The sequence below is a fragment of the Mytilus galloprovincialis genome, chromosome 4 (genome assembly GCF_965363235.1).
Source record: "Mytilus galloprovincialis chromosome 4, xbMytGall1.hap1.1, whole genome shotgun sequence".
Classification (NCBI taxonomy): domain Eukaryota; kingdom Metazoa; phylum Mollusca; class Bivalvia; order Mytilida; family Mytilidae; genus Mytilus; species Mytilus galloprovincialis.
In genome coordinates, this window is record NC_134841.1 from 61034906 (window position 1) to 61054312 (window position 19407).

General features: G+C 31.9%; 1 protein-coding gene across 1 annotated transcript; it reads left to right on the plus strand.

Moving 5' to 3' along the window:
- The first annotated feature begins 325 nt into the window (after positions 1-325).
- On the plus strand, positions 326-18728 carry LOC143072613 (protein SERAC1-like). Its single transcript, XM_076247650.1, has 12 exons — positions 326-372; positions 1228-1346; positions 1648-1767; positions 2630-2743; positions 3078-3240; positions 4767-4917; positions 10680-10836; positions 11290-11390; positions 13031-13128; positions 14213-14395; positions 14997-15143; positions 18377-18728. Exons 2-12 carry the CDS (start codon positions 1272-1274, stop codon positions 18553-18555), a joined length of 1488 nt encoding a protein of 495 aa, XP_076103765.1. The 5' UTR covers positions 326-372; positions 1228-1271; the 3' UTR covers positions 18556-18728.
- Positions 18729-19407: the final 679 nt, after the last annotated feature.

Here is a 19407-nt window from a genome sequence, read left to right on the forward strand (position 1 = left end):
GTGTTTGTAATACATAACGTATGTGTAAAAAGTGAGATAATATTTAAATACCCAAGGTTTGAAATGCAGATAGATCAATAATTCGATATATTCTTTAATGGCATTATTTTTAGTTTTCCTGGTAAAGGTAGTAGATAACTATTCAAATGACAGTTTCAACATTGGAATCAATAAACTGTATAGGTAGATAATTTTATAACCTATTGAAAATATGTTTAAAAAGAGTGTATAAAAGGAATATAATGTGTTACATATTTGTTTTTCGTTCATTTTTTTACATAAATAAGGCCGTTAGTTTTCTCGTTTGAATTGTTTCAAGGGGCCTCAGATGTCTTGGTGTAAAACATCTGTCAAAACACCATGATTGGGAAGGTAAATCTATTGGATTTGTATAGTTATATAGTAAAGCCTATATTTACAGAACCTACATAGATTAGAAATCCATGTAAACTGAGCTGTTAAAGTCTGTTATAAATGTCATTGGAGAATTGACATTTGTTCAATGCAATTTATGTATCAGAGTTACCTCCCATTTTCCAGAACAACAAAAAATACTGTGCATTCATTATTCTTTGGAAACTAATTTTTGTGGACTTCATGGGTATAGGTAAACCAAGAAGGTTGTAAAAAGTACAAATATTCAGAAGGCTCATATGAAGATTTTGGTAAAACCAGGGATTCTGGGAATCAATTACCCGCAAAAACCCTCTGAAATAAATGAAACACAGTAGGTTATGTATGATGCATCAAAATTATTGCAAAATAAGGTCTATGCTTGCCTTTGAAGTATAGAATATTTGAAAAAGTTTTGACAGGAATGCTGTTTTGATTCAACCCACTTAAAACATTGTTTGATATGAATAAAATCATAATATGCAATAGTTTGGGCATATGCCTACATACCTTTTTTCTAGGATTTCTCGAACATCATTATTGTTAATCATGATAAAAGGGTTTTATGAGACCAAAAGAATTCAGATATAGAGTCTTGAACTGAATCATTAAAGTTTACAAATCTACAGTGCCAGTAGTACTGTTAATAAACTTATAACAATCAGCCCTACAGTACAATACTCTAACAGGAAATTAAGGTTATTTGCTCATATGGTTGTAATACATGTAGTGAACTGTTAACATTAACATATACTATTTTTAGATGTTATACTGAAAGAGAGTGAAGTATTAGTTTTTTGTTTAGATTTTTAACATAGATTCCTACTTTAACAGACTACCAGTATAGAAACATAGCCCAGGCTTTAGATACTAGAACAATGATTGGACTAACCAGATCTCAGGACGTGGATCCAAGATTTTTCTTACCAATGCCAAAAGCACCACCAAGTAAGGTTTGTACTGAATTAAATATGGAGGGAGGAGGGGGAGGGGGATGCACATGTTATACCAGTAAATATAGTATAAAATATTGACATCATTGAAGATAATACATTGTTGTAAGGGAGATAACTATTACTACAAATTGTATTCGTAAATATATGTAAAAAAATGTAAAATGGATAATTTAGTGTTGGTTTATTGAGGGTTGTTACAGCATGGGATATAAGTTATGCCATGTATTTGTCTTTTTTGTGTGTATTTATCATTTTTTTCTCTACAGTGGGTACATGTATTATTATATATCATTTACAGATTTGGTTAGAAGACGAGTATAGGACTTTGATATCCTCACTACAGAACGAAGATCTAGATAAATGTCTCAAACATTTTGCAACAAAAGCATTGCAGCTGGGCAATAATGCTGATGAGAGGGTAATTCTAAAAATATTTGAAAAAAAGTATTTACAAACCCAAAATTTGGTTTTATATGTTTTTAAATACTGTTAAATCTACAGAGATCAAACTGTTGGTAGCAGGTCTACTCTGTGGTTTTAAAAACTATTTATTTTGTCAGTTTTTTTCCGAATAATGAAAACTTGATCTGCAATAAATTAGGAATGCCATTGTTTTTTTGTTCTAAGAAAAAAAATATAAAAATATGCAAATTTCTGCATATTAAAATAAAATTAAATAGGACATGCAGATATGAGTTAGATTTTAATGCAATGCATTTAGATCCTTTCTCTAATGGTTGTCGTCTGTTATCTATTTCTTTCATGAAGAGATATTTTTCATATCACACTGCACTGATACAAAAAAAGTGGTACCAAAAATGTGTTAATTTGATAAATAGCTTATCCAGCATCATGGTGACAATGGTGCGACTTTTCCATTGGCTATTTGTCAGGTCATTGATGACTTTCAAAGGTTATGAAAACAAAAATTTCATCCTTGGAAAAGGACATATGTGATTTCTTCTATAATATATAAAACACTCACACCTTTCACCTGAAAATCTTCTTCATATTAAATTCTATTACATTCTGAAGCTACAAAAAGTTTTAAAATGTCTTATGTTTATGTTTGACGCTGGAAGAGGACATAAGGCTAAAAACATATCAAATCTTATTACATTTAAATAGTAATGATTAACTTGGCAAAAATATTGAGTTCATATCAAGCAATATCCAATCCTCACATGTTATTAAACCGATTATAAAGAACAATCTGTTTACAATGTGTCAATTTGTGTTCACTGTGCAACTATTATAAGATTAACTGATTTTTGTTTCAGGACAGTTTATTCAGTTTTGGCGGAAGAGGTTTGGAATTTGCCAAGTCAGTCAGTTCTGTTCCAGAAGAAAGAGTAGAGATTGTTTGTTTACAGGCTTTAGCCAGTCATTCTGCAGTAAGACTTGTAAAACAATATTATATTTTTCATTTCTTTTTATACGAAAACAATGAAATTAACCATATTCCTTCAGATTCTGAAAAAAATTAATATGCTTTAATCTACTATTCTACATTACAAATAGTAGCTATACATATTTTATACAAAAATTCCGATAATATGAAAGTAAAATAACCCTGACTTCTATCAACATAAATTTTGTGATATTCTTGAACCTGCAAAATCAGAAAAGTTAGACCAAGAAAATTTTAAAATCGCTATTTATAACATGTCATGTCTAAAACTTTCTTATAGGACACTTGGCATTATTATTTTGTTCTTTAACTTTTAGGATTTTAGATGTTGTCAAAACATAATAAAGATGGGAGGCGTACAGTTGCTACAGCAGACGTACACCAAAAGACATAAAAGTATTGTTATACGACGACAGATTGCCAAAACTCTTGGAAACCTTTCTGTTCATCAATGTTTCCATGAAGAAATTGTTAGAGCAGGTACATGGAATTTTATTAAGTATACATACTGCAGATGTTTTTATTGGTTTTGGTTTTGGATAAACCAGAAGTATATCTAATTGAAAAAAATACCACAAATATATAGCCTTGTATGCAAAAATTGTCAAATCCTTATAACATAATCATGATAATACAACTGTAGAATATTAAAAAAATATGACTTTCCTTTTCAGTCTTGCAGTAGATGTATTATGCCCACCTACGATAGTAGAGGGGAATTTAGTTTTCTGGTCTGTGGCTCCGTTCGTTCGTCCGTTCGTTCATCCGTCCGTTCGTTCGTTTGTCCCGCTTCAGGTTAAAGTTTTTGGTCAAGGTAGTTTTTGATGAAACTGAAGTCCAATCAACTTGAAACTTAGTATAATCTTAATGCTAAATTAGATATTTACTCAATTTCAAAGTCCATGGAACATGGAAAATGATAGTGCGAGTGGGGCATCCGTGTACTTTAGACACATTCTTGTTTTCAAATGTAAATGATTTTTCATACACTTTTCAGCAGCTTTGGAATATGGCAGAATATTGATAAGGACATTTGCTATAGTTTCATTCAGGATGCTACTTGTTAGAACTTTCACAAAATATATTTCAAAGTGGCTTTAATCACAATCTCAGTTATCATTTAGGTGCTTGGTGCTTCATATAAACAGTATTCATACTAATTATCAAAAACCTTTTTTTTTCTAATACAGGATGGGTAACAGTTCTATCGAGATGGATATCCTCTTCTGACTTAACCTTGTCTCTCTTTCTAATACAGGATGGGTAACAGTTCTATCGAGATGGATATCATCGTCTGACTTAACTTTGTCTCTCTTTCTAATACAGGATGGGTAACAGTTCTATCGAGATGGATATCATCGTCTGACTTAACCTTGTCTCTCTTTCTAATACAGGATGGGTAACAGTTCTATCGAGATGGATATCCTCTTCTGACTTAACCTTGTCTATCTTTCTAATACAGGATGGGTAACAGTTCTATCGAGATGGATATCATTGTCTGACTTAACTTTGTCCCTCTTTCTAATACAGGATGGGTAACAGTTCTATCGAGATGGATATCATCATCTGACTTAACTTTGTCTCTCTTTCTAATACAGGATGGGTAACAGTTCTATCGAGATGGATATCATCGTCTGACTTAACTTTGTCTCTCTTTCTAATACAGGATGGGTAACAGTTCTATCGAGATGGATATCATCGTCTGACTTAACTTTGTCTCTCTTTCTAATACAGGATGGGTAACAGTTCTATCGAGATGGATATCCTCATCTGACTTAACTTTGTCTCTCTTTCTAATACAGGATGGGTAACAGTTCTATCGAGATGGATATCATCGTCTGACTTAACTTTGTCTCTCTTTCTAATACAGGATGGGTAACAGTTCTATCAAGATGGATATCATCGTCTGACTTAACCTTGTCTCTCTTTATAATACAGGATGGGTAACAGTTCTATCGAGATGGATATCATCGTCTGACTTAACTTTGTCTCTCTTTCTAATACAGGATGGGTAACAGTTCTATCGCGATGGATATCATCGTCTGACTTAACTTTGTCTCTACATGCAGCCAGAACATTAGCTAATCTAGACACTGATTTTGTTTCTTGCACTTTTGAAGATGGAGTCTACCTCATTCACCCAATATATAGGGAAAAGTAAGTTTAATTTTCCAAAGTAAAGGAAAAAGATTTAGTCACTTACCATTTTATACATAGTTAATGGCATACATTGATGATAGTCCAAATAATTATGACGTCTGGGAAGGCTATTTTAAATTTTTGCTTTGACGCATTTCAATGTAAGGTGTCAAAGAAAAAAAATATCATAGCCTTTCAAGACGTCATAATTATTTGGACTAACATTGATGCAAGGAAAGGAATTAGGTAAATCTTACTTTATAGCTGGAAGTTAATTGGGTATCCAGTATGTATAGATTATAACATGCCCTTTTCCATATTGGCCCTGGAATCATCCCGAGACTCCATATCGGCCTCTAGGCTTTAGCCGAGGGCCGATATGGGTCGAGGGATGATACCAGGGCCAATATGGAAAAGACATGTTATAATCTATTTATCACATATTTAAGTTTTGCAGAGAGGAGAAAAAAGTTCAATTACAACACCGTCATTGCTCGCCGTTGTCGTTAAGGACACAATGACGTCACGTCATTTGGAATCAGGGCACAATATCAATATCTCTTTTTTGCCCCGGGCAATTTTGAGGTTATTGCATATGCAAAACTGAAGGTATTCATTACAAATATGTGATAAGTGGATTAATTTACAAAGAATAAATGTTTGATGGCAGATGGGGTATTGCCTTGACTAAAATTTTATGCTTCTTTGATTTTATTGAGTTTTCAGGGTGAGTAGATTTTTAACATTAAAATGTAAAATAAAAAATAAAAACTTATGAAGTTGATTTTCTACAATCTATTTTACTTGCCATTATTTTAGTCTACTTTGCTGCTTTAAAAATTTACAACTTTTCCCAAACTTATAGCCCCGAGTATTGTCTTTGTATTCTAAGTACTTACTCTTACATGATGCTATCTTTGACTGATACAGAACATTATCAATTTTGCAAAAGTGAGTTGCAACTTTACTTGTAATAGAATTTTATACACTTTTGTCTGAATTATGGTGTACTATAGTCCGTCTGTTTGTCCTTCCATGTGTTTATCCATTCATTTAAAATTAAAAGCCTTTCAATATCAAACAACTAGACGATGTTTTGAATTAAGATCAAGGTAGTAGTACACAAAGTTTATTTAAAATTTATGCAAAATTGTTTGTTCATGTTTTCTTAAAGATGTTACCTTTATATAAGGTTGAATTTTAAAGGTATTCTAGTCAGCTTTTTAGCTCACCTGGCCTAAAAGGCCATGTGAGCTGTTCTCATCACTTGGTGTCCGTCGTCGTCTGTCGTCGTTAACAATTTTTCAAACATCTTCTTCTCCGAAACTACTGAATGAATTTAGATGAAACTGAGCATGATAGTTCCTTAGATTATCCTGCACAAAGTGTGTGCTTCGATTTTTGATCCGTCAAAAAACATGGCCGCCGTTACTTAAAATAGAACATAGGGGTCAAATGCAGTTTTTGGCTTATATCTCAAAAACGGAAGCATTTAGAGCAAATCTGACATGGGGTTGAAATGTTCATTAGGTCAAGATCTATCAGCCCAGAAATTTTCAGATGAATCAAACAAACCATTGTTGGGTTGCTGCCACTTAATTGGTAATTTTAAAGAAATTTTGCAGTTTTTAATTATCATTATCTTGAATATTATTATAGATGAAGATAAACAGTAAACAGCAAAAATGATCAGCAAAGTAAGATCTACAAATAGGTTAATATGACCAAAATTGTCAATTGACCCCTTAAGGGGTTATTGTCCTTTATGACAATTTTTCACAATTTGTTCATCATATTTGCTAACTTTAAAAAATCTTCTCCTCTAAAACTACTTAACCAAATTCATCCAAACTTCAACTGAATGATCAGTAGGGTGTATAAAATAAAGTTTGTGCTTTATTTTTTATTTCGTCAAAAAAACATGGCCGTCATGGCTAAAAATAGAACACAGGGTAAAATGCAGTTTTTGGCTTATATCTCAAAAACTCCAGCATTTAGAGCAAATAAGACAAGAAGTTAAAGTATTTATTAGGTCAAGGTCTACCTGTCCTGAAATTTTCAGCCGAATTGGGTAACTGGTTTTTATTTTGTCAAATGTGTTGACGTCTTTTCTATTATATTTATGTGTTATGGTAAAGAAAATTAATCACCGCCTTCATTTATCAGATTTGATTTCGTTCAAAGTAATCAGTATGATATTTTACGTTTGAAGTTAGATTCATAACAAACCTGACATAGTTTTATAATATAGTTAATTGCTACCTCAGTTTTATATTAATAAGAATTAAAATGTGCTTTGTTATTAAATGCAATATCAGTATTTAGTTCAAATACATAATCTTAAATTAATCCTAATTCTATCTTATTCATTCTTATGTGACGTCATTTTTCATTTTTTGATGCTCTGTTTTACTAATTCAAATGACGTCATTTTTTCGTCATTTTTCAGTTTCAAATAGGACGTCACTTGGCGTAGAGGTTTAAACGTATTCGGATGTGTCTACTTTTGTGTTTCAAATGTCTGGTTATGTAAATGTATTTCAGTTGTTTCCTGTAATTAGTTAATACTTCAGCTTTATCATGTACATCTTTTGAATATTCATTTTATTAAATTTACTGTTTGCAAAAGTATAAATTACTCTAAATTATAGGGATTTTCTGGTAACTTAACAGAAAACCCTTGCCGTTTTTGGCACAACCTTTTTGATCTTTTGGTCCTCGATGCTGTTCAACTTTGTACTCGTTTCGGCTTTCAAACTTTTGTATCTGTGCGTCACACATAGGTCTTGTGTGGACAAAATACACTTCTGGCGTATTAAAATTTTGAACTTGTTGCCTTTTGTTGGCTGTTGTTCGTGTGATTCTTTGTCAATTGTGTTCTCCAATTTATTTATATTGTAGTCCTGTGTTGTCATTTTGATGTTATATTTCACATGGCCATAAAAGTGCGAGGTTTGGCATGCCACAAAACCAGGTTCAACCCACCATTTTTTCCTTTAAAAATGCCCTGTACCAAGTCAGGAATATGGTCATTGTTATATTATAGTTCGTTTCTGTGTGTATTACATTATAACGTTGTGTCGTTTGTTTTCTCTTATTTTTGAGTGTAAATTCACATTGCGATAAGACGTGTCACGGTACTTGTCTATCCCAAATTCATGTATTTGGTTTTGATGTTATATATATATGTTATATTTGTTATTCTCGTGGGATTTTGTCTATATGTGTTACATTTTAGTGTTATGTCGTTGTTCTCCTCTTATATTTAATGCGTTTCCCTCGGTTTTAGTTTGTTATCCCGATTTTGTTTTTTGTCCATGGATTTATGAGTTTTGAACAGCGGTATACTACTGTTGCCTTTATTTTTCAGGTATAATGCCCCTGAATTGATGATTTTAAAGAAATTTTGCAGGTTTTGGTTATTATCTTGAATATTATTATAGATACAGATAAACTGTTAATAGCAAAAATGTTAAGCAAAGTAAGATCTACAAATAAGTCAATTTGACCAAAATTGTCAATTGACCCCTTAAGGAGTTATTGCCCTTTAAAGACTTTTTTCACAATTTGTTCACCATGTTGACTTACTTTAAAAAATCTTCTCCTTTGAAACTGCTGTATCAATTTCAGCCAAACTTAGGCTAAATGAGTTTCAGAGTATCTAGTATAAATTTTATATTTCATTTCCTTGTATGTCAGAAACATAGCTCCTATGGCTAAAATAAAACATAGGAGAAAATGATTTTTTTTTTTTGCTTTTGAAGAAAATAGGACGATTCAAAGAACATTTAAATAAATTGAAAAGCCAAAATAATCATTGATGAGAGATTTAACCAAAAAAATTAAGGTGAGCGATTCAGGCTCTTGAGAGCCTCTTGTTTTAAGGCAGTTTCTGACTAAATTTTGTTTTCATTCACAGTTATTTATCATAACCTGATGTATTACAATCTATACAAATATTATCACAAAAGTTTTGTCTTAGTAAGTAAGAGCTCATTGAATGAGCTTTCAAATAAATCAGACTGCAAATTATTAATGCAAGTCCCTCTGGTATCTTTCACCCTCCTTTTCATCTTTCAGGCCTTACAAAAAAAAGTTAAAATCATTAGCAGAGAGTATTTTCAAAAGACATTTAGCAACATAATATTTTCTTTACATGAATGAAGGAAACAAACACAAAAAAATATGTACTTAGGATCTGAATATCGAAATTGTCCTACACATTTAGAAAAATTGTCATGACAAGATTTTTTTCAGCAGCACTTTGAGATAAATTGCTAAAAAGGGAGATAATCCTGCACTGAATGTTAGAAATAAAAGAATGTATTCATACAATTAATACTCTCCCTCGAAAATTGGTCCAAACTAAAAACACTATACACAGGGCTTAATAAGAGGCAAGTCATAAAAAAGGCTTGGTTTGCTTGCAGTTACTTATTTTTTTCTGTGTGATACCCAAATACAACCCTGGCTTTACACTACTGCTGGTGGACGTTTCGTCCCCGAGGGTATCACCAGCCCAGTAGTCAGCACTTCGGTGTTGACATGAATATCAATTATATGGTCATTTTTATAAATTTTCTGTTTACAAAACTTTGAATTTTTCGAAAAACTAAGGATTTTCTTACCCCAGGAGTAGATTACCTTAGCCATATTCATATTTGGCACAACTTTTAGGAATTTTTGATCCTCCATGTTCTTGAACTTTGTATTTATTTGGCTTTTTAACTATTTTGATCTGAGCGTCACTGATGAGTTTTTTTGTAGACGAAACGCGCGTCTGGCGTATAAAATTATAATCCTGGTACTTTTGATAACTATTTACACTTAATAGAAACAATATACTGTAAATGATGTACTAAGCAGAATGTGTTGTACTGAGAAGTTACTATGAGCACCTTGGTACATATTTATAAGTATTGGACTAATATATGACTATAGAACTCCACCTGTAATTGTGCCAAAGACATATCTTAGTAGTACTAATACAGCAACTTATAATTAAAATACTTATTTTTTAGTTCTTCAAGAAGTGATATAATAGAAAATGGAGATTTCAAATATAACGTTATAGAAATAATAATACCGAAATACATGTCAATTTTATTAAAATTAGAAATTACTTTAAATTGAGGAATTATTGCGAGGTTTTTATTAAGGAAGCTCGCTTGTCATGTTTTAAAATTTTGGTCAGATTTTCGGAATCCTCTGATTTTATCCATTTGTATGCCTTAACAAATTTTGAACGGTGACCCCCATTTTTCTTTTTATAATTATTTTATATGTATAATGATAAGCTGTCTGTTAAAGTCTTATGAAATTTTAATTATTTTTTAATAGTTTTTGAGGACTTAAACTTGTCAATAATAAAGCTATGAAAAGTCAAGAGAGAACATTTTCCCGCCAAAATTTCAATGGCTAATAACTCGAAAACAAGCACGGTGACTTATATATTTCTTGGGCTCTTTTGATTTCTTTATTAATCACCTATCAATATATGCTAGTGTTTTGAAAAATTAATTATTTTGAAACTGAGAAGGTAACTCCCTTAATGCAAATAATGCATCTGGATGTGTATCACAATGATAAGAACTTGCATTTTAGTACAAATGTACCTGATATATATATTTCTGTAGGCAGGTTTTTCTAAAATCATAATTATTAATCTCACATGTTTGCCCTTTCTTTAAAAATCACAAAAATAAATGCACACAATAATTTCTGAATTTACAATATTAAATAGAAAAACATATTACATAGTGTCTTTTTGGTTTTTTTAGGGAATCTATCAATGCAGATATTGTCTTTGTACATGGCTTACTAGGAGGACCATTTAAGACCTGGAGACAACAAGATCGTAAAGGACCAGGGGCAGATAAATCTTCAGATGGTACAGAAAGTGTAAAAAAAGGAACCTATACATTTTGCTGGCCCAAGGTATTAAAACTTACATAAGTAGATACTTTTACTATTTAGAATACTGGAAAGGGATAGACGAAACAAAAATATTGTATTTTTTCCACATTGTTTTGTTCAAAGATTAAATTATAAAGTTAAAGAAAAAGAACAAAAAAGAATTGTTGATTGAGTTGGCACTGTTTTGGTTGACAAGGAAAAAATGCTTGTTTTTTTAATTTTGTATGTGCACTAAAAAAATATTGTTTGTGAACAGACATCTTTTCTTACTTATATCATAAATTTGATATTTCTCACTTTTTCTGAACCACACAACTCCAAGTATATGTAAAGAGACTGTATTACAAGAAGAGAATAGTGCAGTTGTTATTCGGCATGTATCTTCTTTTTAAGTGTGTAAGACTTATTTATACTAAACATCCTTTCTATTTTCAAAAAATTATTATGTGTAAGTGTATATTTGACTACTTTCAGGATTGGTTGGCAAAAGACTGTGGTAATATACGTATCCTATCTGTGGAATATGATACAGATCTCAGTACCTGGAATGCTAACTGCCCTTTTGAGACAGAGAAGTATGGTTTGCTCAGATTTTTGTCTGTTTTTTTTTAAATAAAGAAAATATCTCTTGCCGCAATATAGCCTATTAGTGCTGATGCAGCATAATGCCATCACCAATCAATCAATCAATTTGCTCAGATTAGATTCTCTTAATAATTGATTTTTATTTTCACAAATTATTTCATAATTTGAAAAAAAGGTTAACACTAACAACCATTATTAAAAAGTTCATGCATCACATTGATTTTCTCTTTCCTATATATTTTGTGGAGGAGGGTTGACAGCTTTGAAGGTTGAGAAAATATAAAAAAGAAGATGTGGTATAATTGCCTACGAGACAACTCTCCACAAGAGACCAAATGACACAGAAATTAACAACTATAGGTCATCGTACGGCTTTCAACAATGAGCAAAGCCCATACCACATAGTCAGCTTAAAAAGGCCCCGAAATGACAATGTAAAACAATTCAAACAAGAAAACTAACGGCATAATTTATGTACAAAAAATAAATGAAAAACAAATATGTAAAAATAAACAAACGACAACCGCTGAATTATAGGCTTTCAACTTGGGACAGGCACATACATACATAATGTGGCGGGGTTAAACATGTCAGCGGGATCCCAACCCTCCCCTAACCTGGGACAGTTATGGAACAGTACAAATATAAATCTATAAATACCAAGAATACTTTCCAATGTTTTTCCCAGCTGTTGGTTAAATCTACAATTATCTTCAAATTTTATTTGGTAGATAGGACTAGGTACCAACACCAACAATAGACAAGCCAACAAATAGATCCAAAGCTGATGAAATTTTGGATGAAAGTGACTTTCTAAACATGATTTTCAAGTTGAGTGGATAAATATTGTTCCTCATTGTCTCTTGAAAAAAAAGAGAAAAATAACCTTCAACAGAAAAATTCAATTTTTTCAATTTTAGTATATATCATCTCAAACTATATCAAAATTTCAATTTCATTGGAAACTAAAACCTGAAATTTTCACTGGGGGTCTCATCTGGAGGTTCCGATCCATATCTCGCTTACTGTTTTGTCAGATTCACATATCCGCTAACACTCTATACGTAAGCAATTCTCATTTTTTTTTATAATTTCCTGTATCCCAGGCCAAAATTAAAGATATGTTTGTTTCCCCTCCCCCACCCGGGTCAAAAATAAGCCCCCGGGTCAAAAAATTATTTTCCACAAAAAAATCGAAACTATTTTTTCCTGAAAATAATTTGTTTCCATTTTTGGAAAGTGCTTGAAAGCAGAAGGATTAATAATCTAAATAAATACACTCAAATTGAGCACAAACAACTGATAAGTGGCCTGGACTTGACAAGTCAAACCATTCATGTGACCATGCTATGACAATCACATCCAGTTAAAAAAAAAAAAAAAGAACCTGCCTTCCTTGTCTGTTTACAAAGGGTAGACCCGGGAAAGGGGAAACAGACATTCTTTCAAATGTGGCCCCACTAGACTTTTTTAAACAATTTCCTGTTTTCACGGAACAATTATTTGACTTTCATATGTCACGACAGTCCTGTTTCACGCTTAGACCCCAATGAGACCCAGTTCACCCTTGGAGGACCAACAGCAGACATTCTAGACCTTTGTGAGACCAAATTGTATTTTGTTCTTTTAGGAGGTCTTTAACTGTGAGAGCATCAAGCATATTACAGAAGTTAAAGAAGGCAGATATAGACTCCCGACCTATTATATGGGTTGGCCATTCCATGGGAGGTAGGCATATTACAGAAGTTAGAAAAGGCAGACAGAGGCTAAAGACCTATTATATGGGTTGGCCATTCCATGGGAGGTAAGCACTGGAGATGCTACTGATGTATCTAGAATTTTCTTTGTAAAAAGCAAGTAATTTTATCAAGTCATTCATAACTTTATAAATGCATAAAAGGTCATCCGTTATTGCCACTAATTTCCAAAGCAGTGGGAGGGTTAAATCAACAAAATATTTAATGTACACTTTTACGTTCTAGAATAGATGTATATTTTTGTCAAAGGGAAGTTTTATTCTATTGAAATGGGTTGATTCTTACTTTGTGGGAAAAAAGAAGGTTAAAAAAAGTGTATATATATTAATTGCTTGTGTACTAAAGAAAAACAGTTGAATATTATGGATGACCTTAAAGGCAATATACATTAAAACAAGAATTTGTCCATAGTACACATATGCCCCACTCGCACTATCATTTTCTGTGTTTAATGCACCTTGAAATTGGGGTAAAAACTCTAATTTGGTATTTAAATTAGAAAGATCATATCACAGGGAACATGTATACTAAGTTTCAAGTTGATTGGACTTCAACTTCATCAAAAACTACCTTGACCAAAAACTTTAACCTGAAATTTGCACTATCATTTTCTATGTTCAGTGAACCGTGAAATTTGGGTCAAAACACTAATTTGGCATTAAAATTAGAAAGATCATATCATAGGGCACATGTGTACTGAGTTTCAAGTTGATTGGACTTCAATTCATCAAAAACTACCTTGACCAAAAACTTTAACCTGAAGCAGGACGAATGGACGGAAGGACAGACCAAAGAACAGACCGAAGGACAGACGGACGAAAACGAACGAATGGACGCACAGACCTGAAAACATAATGCCCCTCTACTATCATAGGTGGGGCATAAAAATGAAAGAAAATGCTTATGCATCATAACCTATGAATTTGAACCAATAATTCCATGGAATGTTTATTAAAAAGGAAATAGTATGTACTATATATTATTTGTCACAAACTTATTGTTCAGAGTTTATATGACAAGAAATATTTGAATATATATTAAATTTTCTTTTTCAGGCTTACTTATCAAACAGATTCTGTCCATTGCTGATGATACTCAAGGCCTTGACAATATAGTGAATAATACAGTGGGTGTGTTGTTCTACAGTACTCCTCATAGGGGCTCCAGTTTGGCACACCTGTCTAATCAGGCCAGTCTTATTGTAGCACCTACTGTGGAAGTCAAAGAAATGGGTAGAGGTATTGAATTAGTGATTAGATTATATCATTATATTGAAGCAGCTCATTTTAAAGCTTAGATTTTTACTATACTCCGTGTAAAATATATATTTTTGCTATGCCCAGTGTTTGATTTATAAAAACATACCTGTTCATGTTTTTGTCAACTTTTTAAATCAATATCTGGTTTTTTTTCATCTTCTGGAAAAACGTATTCAGGTAGGCTTATTGTCCAAAAGTTTGGAAAGGCAGAAATACAAATAATTATAATGCATATAATCCAATAAAGACTTAAGTATTTGAGATAACTTAAAAGTTGGTGCCCTTTTATACTTTCATGTAAATGTTTGTATTATGTAAATAATACAAATATTAAAATGCTGGATTTGATTTGACATTGGATATTTGTTTGATTCCCTTAATTGCACAAAAAACAGATAACTTTAACAAAAATGTTTTACATTTTGAATATAAATGATGCATATAAATTCATCTTTTATTAAAAAAAAAAATCAAAAACTATCAGTAAAAATTATGTACAAAGTGGAGCAACTCAATGATTATTTCATTTATTTGAAATTTTATAGGAACTCTTCATAATTATACCCTTGCATTTATACAGATTCACCAATGTTAAGAAGGTTGCATAAAGATTTCCAACAGCTTGTTATGGAACATGGAATTCCCTGCCTAAGTTTTGGAGAATTAGAGAAAACCCAAATAAGGACAACAAAACTCAAAATGCTCATAGTACCACCAGAGTCTAGCGGTAAGAAAATCATTTAAAATGCACTTGTCATAGACCAGACACAATATGGTATCCCTGTTTGTCTATTTGAAATGTTCGAAATACTATGGATTTTCTACCCCAGAAATAAATAAAATTGAGAATGGAAATGGGGAATATGACAAAGAGACAACAACCCGACCATAGAAAAAAAAACCAACAGCAGAAGGTCACCAACAGGTCTTCAATGTAGCGGGAAATTCCCACACCCGGAGGCGTCCTTCAGCTGGCCCCTAAACAAATATATGCTAGTTCAGTGATAATGAACGCCATACTAATTTCCAAATTGTACACAAGAAACTAAAACTAAAAATAATACAAGACTAACAAAGGCCAGAGGCTCCTGACTTGGGACAGGCGCAAAAATGCGGCGGGGTTAAACATGTTTGTGAGATCTCAACCCTCCCCCTATACCTCTAGCCAATGTAGAAAAGTAAACGCATAACAATACGCACATTAAAATTCAGTTCATAACCAATGTCATGCCAACAACTGGTTTTTGAATAAATGTGTTTAGTTCCGATGCAAAATCCCTATAAGTGAATCAATATTAACGCCAAAATATGCAATCTTTAATGACCTGACAACAGTATCGTAACTATATCCCTTCTTAATAAGTCTATTCAAAGGTTTTGTTAGTTTTTGAGGTGAATACTGACACCTTTGTGCTTTATAAAGAATATTTCCATAAAAAATTGGATGTGAAATACCTAAACGTATAAGAAGTCTGCATGTTGAGCTATATTTACGAATGATGTCCTTATACCGATGATAAAATTTAGTGAATGTTTTGACTAGTTTGTGATATCGAAAACCCTAGTGTAATAATTTTTCAGTAATACATAAATTTCTCTCGTTAAAATCTAAAACATTGTTACATACACGAGCGAATCGTACAAGTTGAGATATTTAAACACCGTAAGATGGTGACAAGGGAACGTCACCATCTAAAAATGGATAACTAACGATAGGGAATGAAAAATCATCTCTTTTATTATAAATTTTAGTATTCAGCTTTCCCTTAGTGATATAGATATCAAGATCGAGGAAAGGGCAGTGGTCATTGTTAGTATTAACTTTATTTAAAGAAAGTTCAACAGGATAAATTTCTTTGATATACATACTGAAGTCGTCATTATTGAGAGCCAAAATATCATCCAAATATCTAAAAGTATTATTAAATTTGTTTATCAGATGTTGTTTCGATGTGTCTTTGCTTATTTTTGTCATAAATTGTAACTCATAGCAATACAAAAACAGGTCCGCAATAAGTGGTTCACAGTTAGTCTCCATTGGAATTCCGATAATCTGACGATATACGGAATCCCCAAAGCGAACAAAAATGTTATCTAGTAAAAATTCAAGGGCAAACATAGTATCAAAGCATGTCCAATTGACATAGTTTTTTTTGTTTATTGCTACTAAAAAATGACCTAAAAGAGTTTGAACATAAATATTCACATTCTGACTTTTTAAATGCCCATTTAATTAGGTGTGTGAATTTTTTCTTAATGAGAATGTGAGGCAATGTGGTATACAGGGTAGAAAAATCAAAACTTTGAACAGATTCAAAATCACCAATATAAGCATGCAATTTATCAAGTACTTCCAACAAGTTCTTGACACTCCAAAAGTAATTAATTCCACTATTTTCGAAGGCCTTATTTGAACAATTTATTATCAGGTTTTTAATTGTACCAAGTGTGCTTGTAAGAAGAATAGACAATTTAGTAGTGGAACAATGGCTTGAAGACGAAATAAATCTATATTTGTAAGGTGTTTTGTGTAGCTTCGGAAGCCAGTACATAGTTGGGACCTTCATTGTATTTGGCTCTGCTTGTAAAGCGGTAGCTAAAAGTTTATGTTTGTTACAGATGTCGTTTTCTGAAAATGGAGTCATTTGGAATGTTGGTGAATTGGTGATTTCTTTTTTCAGAACCTCAATGTAAAATTTACGTCAAACAATAATAATATTATTAGCAGCTTTATCGGCCAGGACAAAACAAATTTCTTGGCTAGTTCTTTTAGTTTATGTTTGATACGAGAAATAGGTTTTTTGTGGCTATTGTTAATAGTAAAATGTTCTTTAAAATGTTGAATACGTATATCAACTATCTTCATTACTGAATTAAAAAAAGAGTCCAAAGATTTTTTGTCAGCTTTTTCCAGAATATATTTGCTATATTTAGCAAAACCTTGAATTAATAATGATCTGTCCTCAATGACTCCTTCAAATTGTATTTTATTTTGCCTTCCGCCTTTTTTTTATTCATCTATATGTCCATCTACCCAGCATTTTACATTTGTTATTTTTTAGATCAGTTAAAGGTTAGCAACCTTTTGAACATTTTATAATTTTTCATGAGTTTTATGACTCTCAGTGTTAAAATTTAGGCAAGTTTTACTAGTTTGGCACTGCTCAAGTTGAGTATGATTAATTTTCTTTTAACTTTTATATTTTTGGTAAGATATATTGTGGATTCACTTTTATTCATTGGAGACGAATTTTCGTGGGTATTGGCGAGCTACGAATCTAAATGTTCAACAAATTACAAATTCTATATAGAATTGGAGACATTATCAAAACCAGGAAATCAAATATCCACGAAAATGCAAGTTTTCCTCAATCCACAAAAAAGTGAGTTACTTGAAATTTTGAAAAAAAATGGAATTTTTCATACCAGAGCTATTTGACCTCAACCGTCAAATTATAGGAATCTTTTATAAGCCTAAGTATGTCTTATTGAAAGTTTTCTGCAGAGTCATTTTTCTGACCAGTGATTGAAGCCTTCTCCAATATTCTTGTTCTTTTAAACAATTTAAATATAGGTACGATGAGCATATCTAGCAAAGCTGTTTATTGATAACCTGAGACTTTTTTAGTATATTTGTCAAGTTTATGTCCATATTTTTCACATGTGCTTGAGTAGTATACCCATTATATCTTAAAATTAATAAAGCAGCAATTTTTTGGCTCAATTAAATAAAAAAATTTGAAGGCTGAATTAAGTCAGGTGGAAAAATTAATTAATTTATTGAAGAATCCAATCACAACTGAGGCATACAAATCATAAAAGTAAAATATATATAAAACAAGTAAACTTAAATTAAATAAAGTTATAATTCTTTGAATAGGTAATAAATTATAATATCTTTGTTTTGTATGAAAACCTGTTCTATAAACTTTTAGATAAATCTTTGAACGTTTTTTGTAGATCCTGGTATTGGAGAATTCCATGCTATGAAAACCAGTCATCTGAACATCTGTAAACCTTGGGACAGAGACTCAGAACTTTACACAGAAACACTTAAATTTATACGACGATGTCTACCTCAGGGCAGGATAGAAAACATCCTCAGAGCTGGAATGACATTCAAAGACTCTGATAGATAACAGTGTGGACAGACAACACCATTCACCGTTCAATTCATTAGTCGTATCTTATTTCTGATTCATTAGCTCATACCTAATCCTTGGAAGGTTTTAACATAAGAGATTCAGTTATCTAGTTAAAGATGTTAGAAATATTTGTTGTTTTATTTAATAAAGGGCATTGACTTGAGGCATTATGTTTTATTTATGATGTTTTGCTAATGTGTTTTATTCATTACAGTTTGGTTATCACCAAGATGTACTGTCATACCCTGGCTCCAAAGGAGGGATATGCAGTTTTGCCCATGTCATCTTACAAAATGTCCATCTCATTTTTCTCAGGAACTAAAAATCAAACCTTTCTGAAAGTCGCTTTCAAGGCTCATTAAATTTTTGTTTACAAATACTTATATATATATATCCAATATGGCCATGTAAGAATTTGTTATCAAGCTTCTAGTAAAAATGCTATACACTGTGAATGTATTTTCACATTCACTGTTCATCAACTCCCTGTTTTAATTTTATATATTTACACATGTAATGACCCTGTATTAAATTTTCGTCTCATTTTTCTAGGAAACTACACATAAAAAAACTTTATTGTTAAATATTTGACAACTAAATAACAGAGTCACAAAGAGTCAAAATGAAGCAGATCAAAGGAAACTTTACATCACCTCACATCTTTCCACAGTGAGAAAAACCCACAGAGATAGACAGCTTTAAAAGGCCCAGCATGACAAAATGTGAAACAATTAAAACAAAAAATTGTTGACCAAACTGATTTATGACAACAAATATTGAGACTATAATATTGCATATAAAAAGAAGATGTGGTATGATTGTCAATGAGACAACTCTCCACAAGAG

What these genes read in the sequence shown, in the direction of transcription:
- LOC143072613 (XM_076247650.1), top strand. Translation starts at nt 1,272, where the DNA reads ATGATTGGACTAACCAGATCTCAGGACGTGGATCCAAGATTTTTCTTA. An exon ending in ATACATTTTGCTGGCCCAAG is followed by an intron (nt 10,837 to 11,289) that starts GTATTAAAACTT and finishes GACTACTTTCAG; the next exon opens with GATTGGTTGGCAAAAGACTG. An exon ending in TGCCCTTTTGAGACAGAGAA is followed by an intron (nt 11,391 to 13,030) that starts GTATGGTTTGCT and finishes TTGTTCTTTTAG; the next exon opens with GAGGTCTTTAACTGTGAGAG.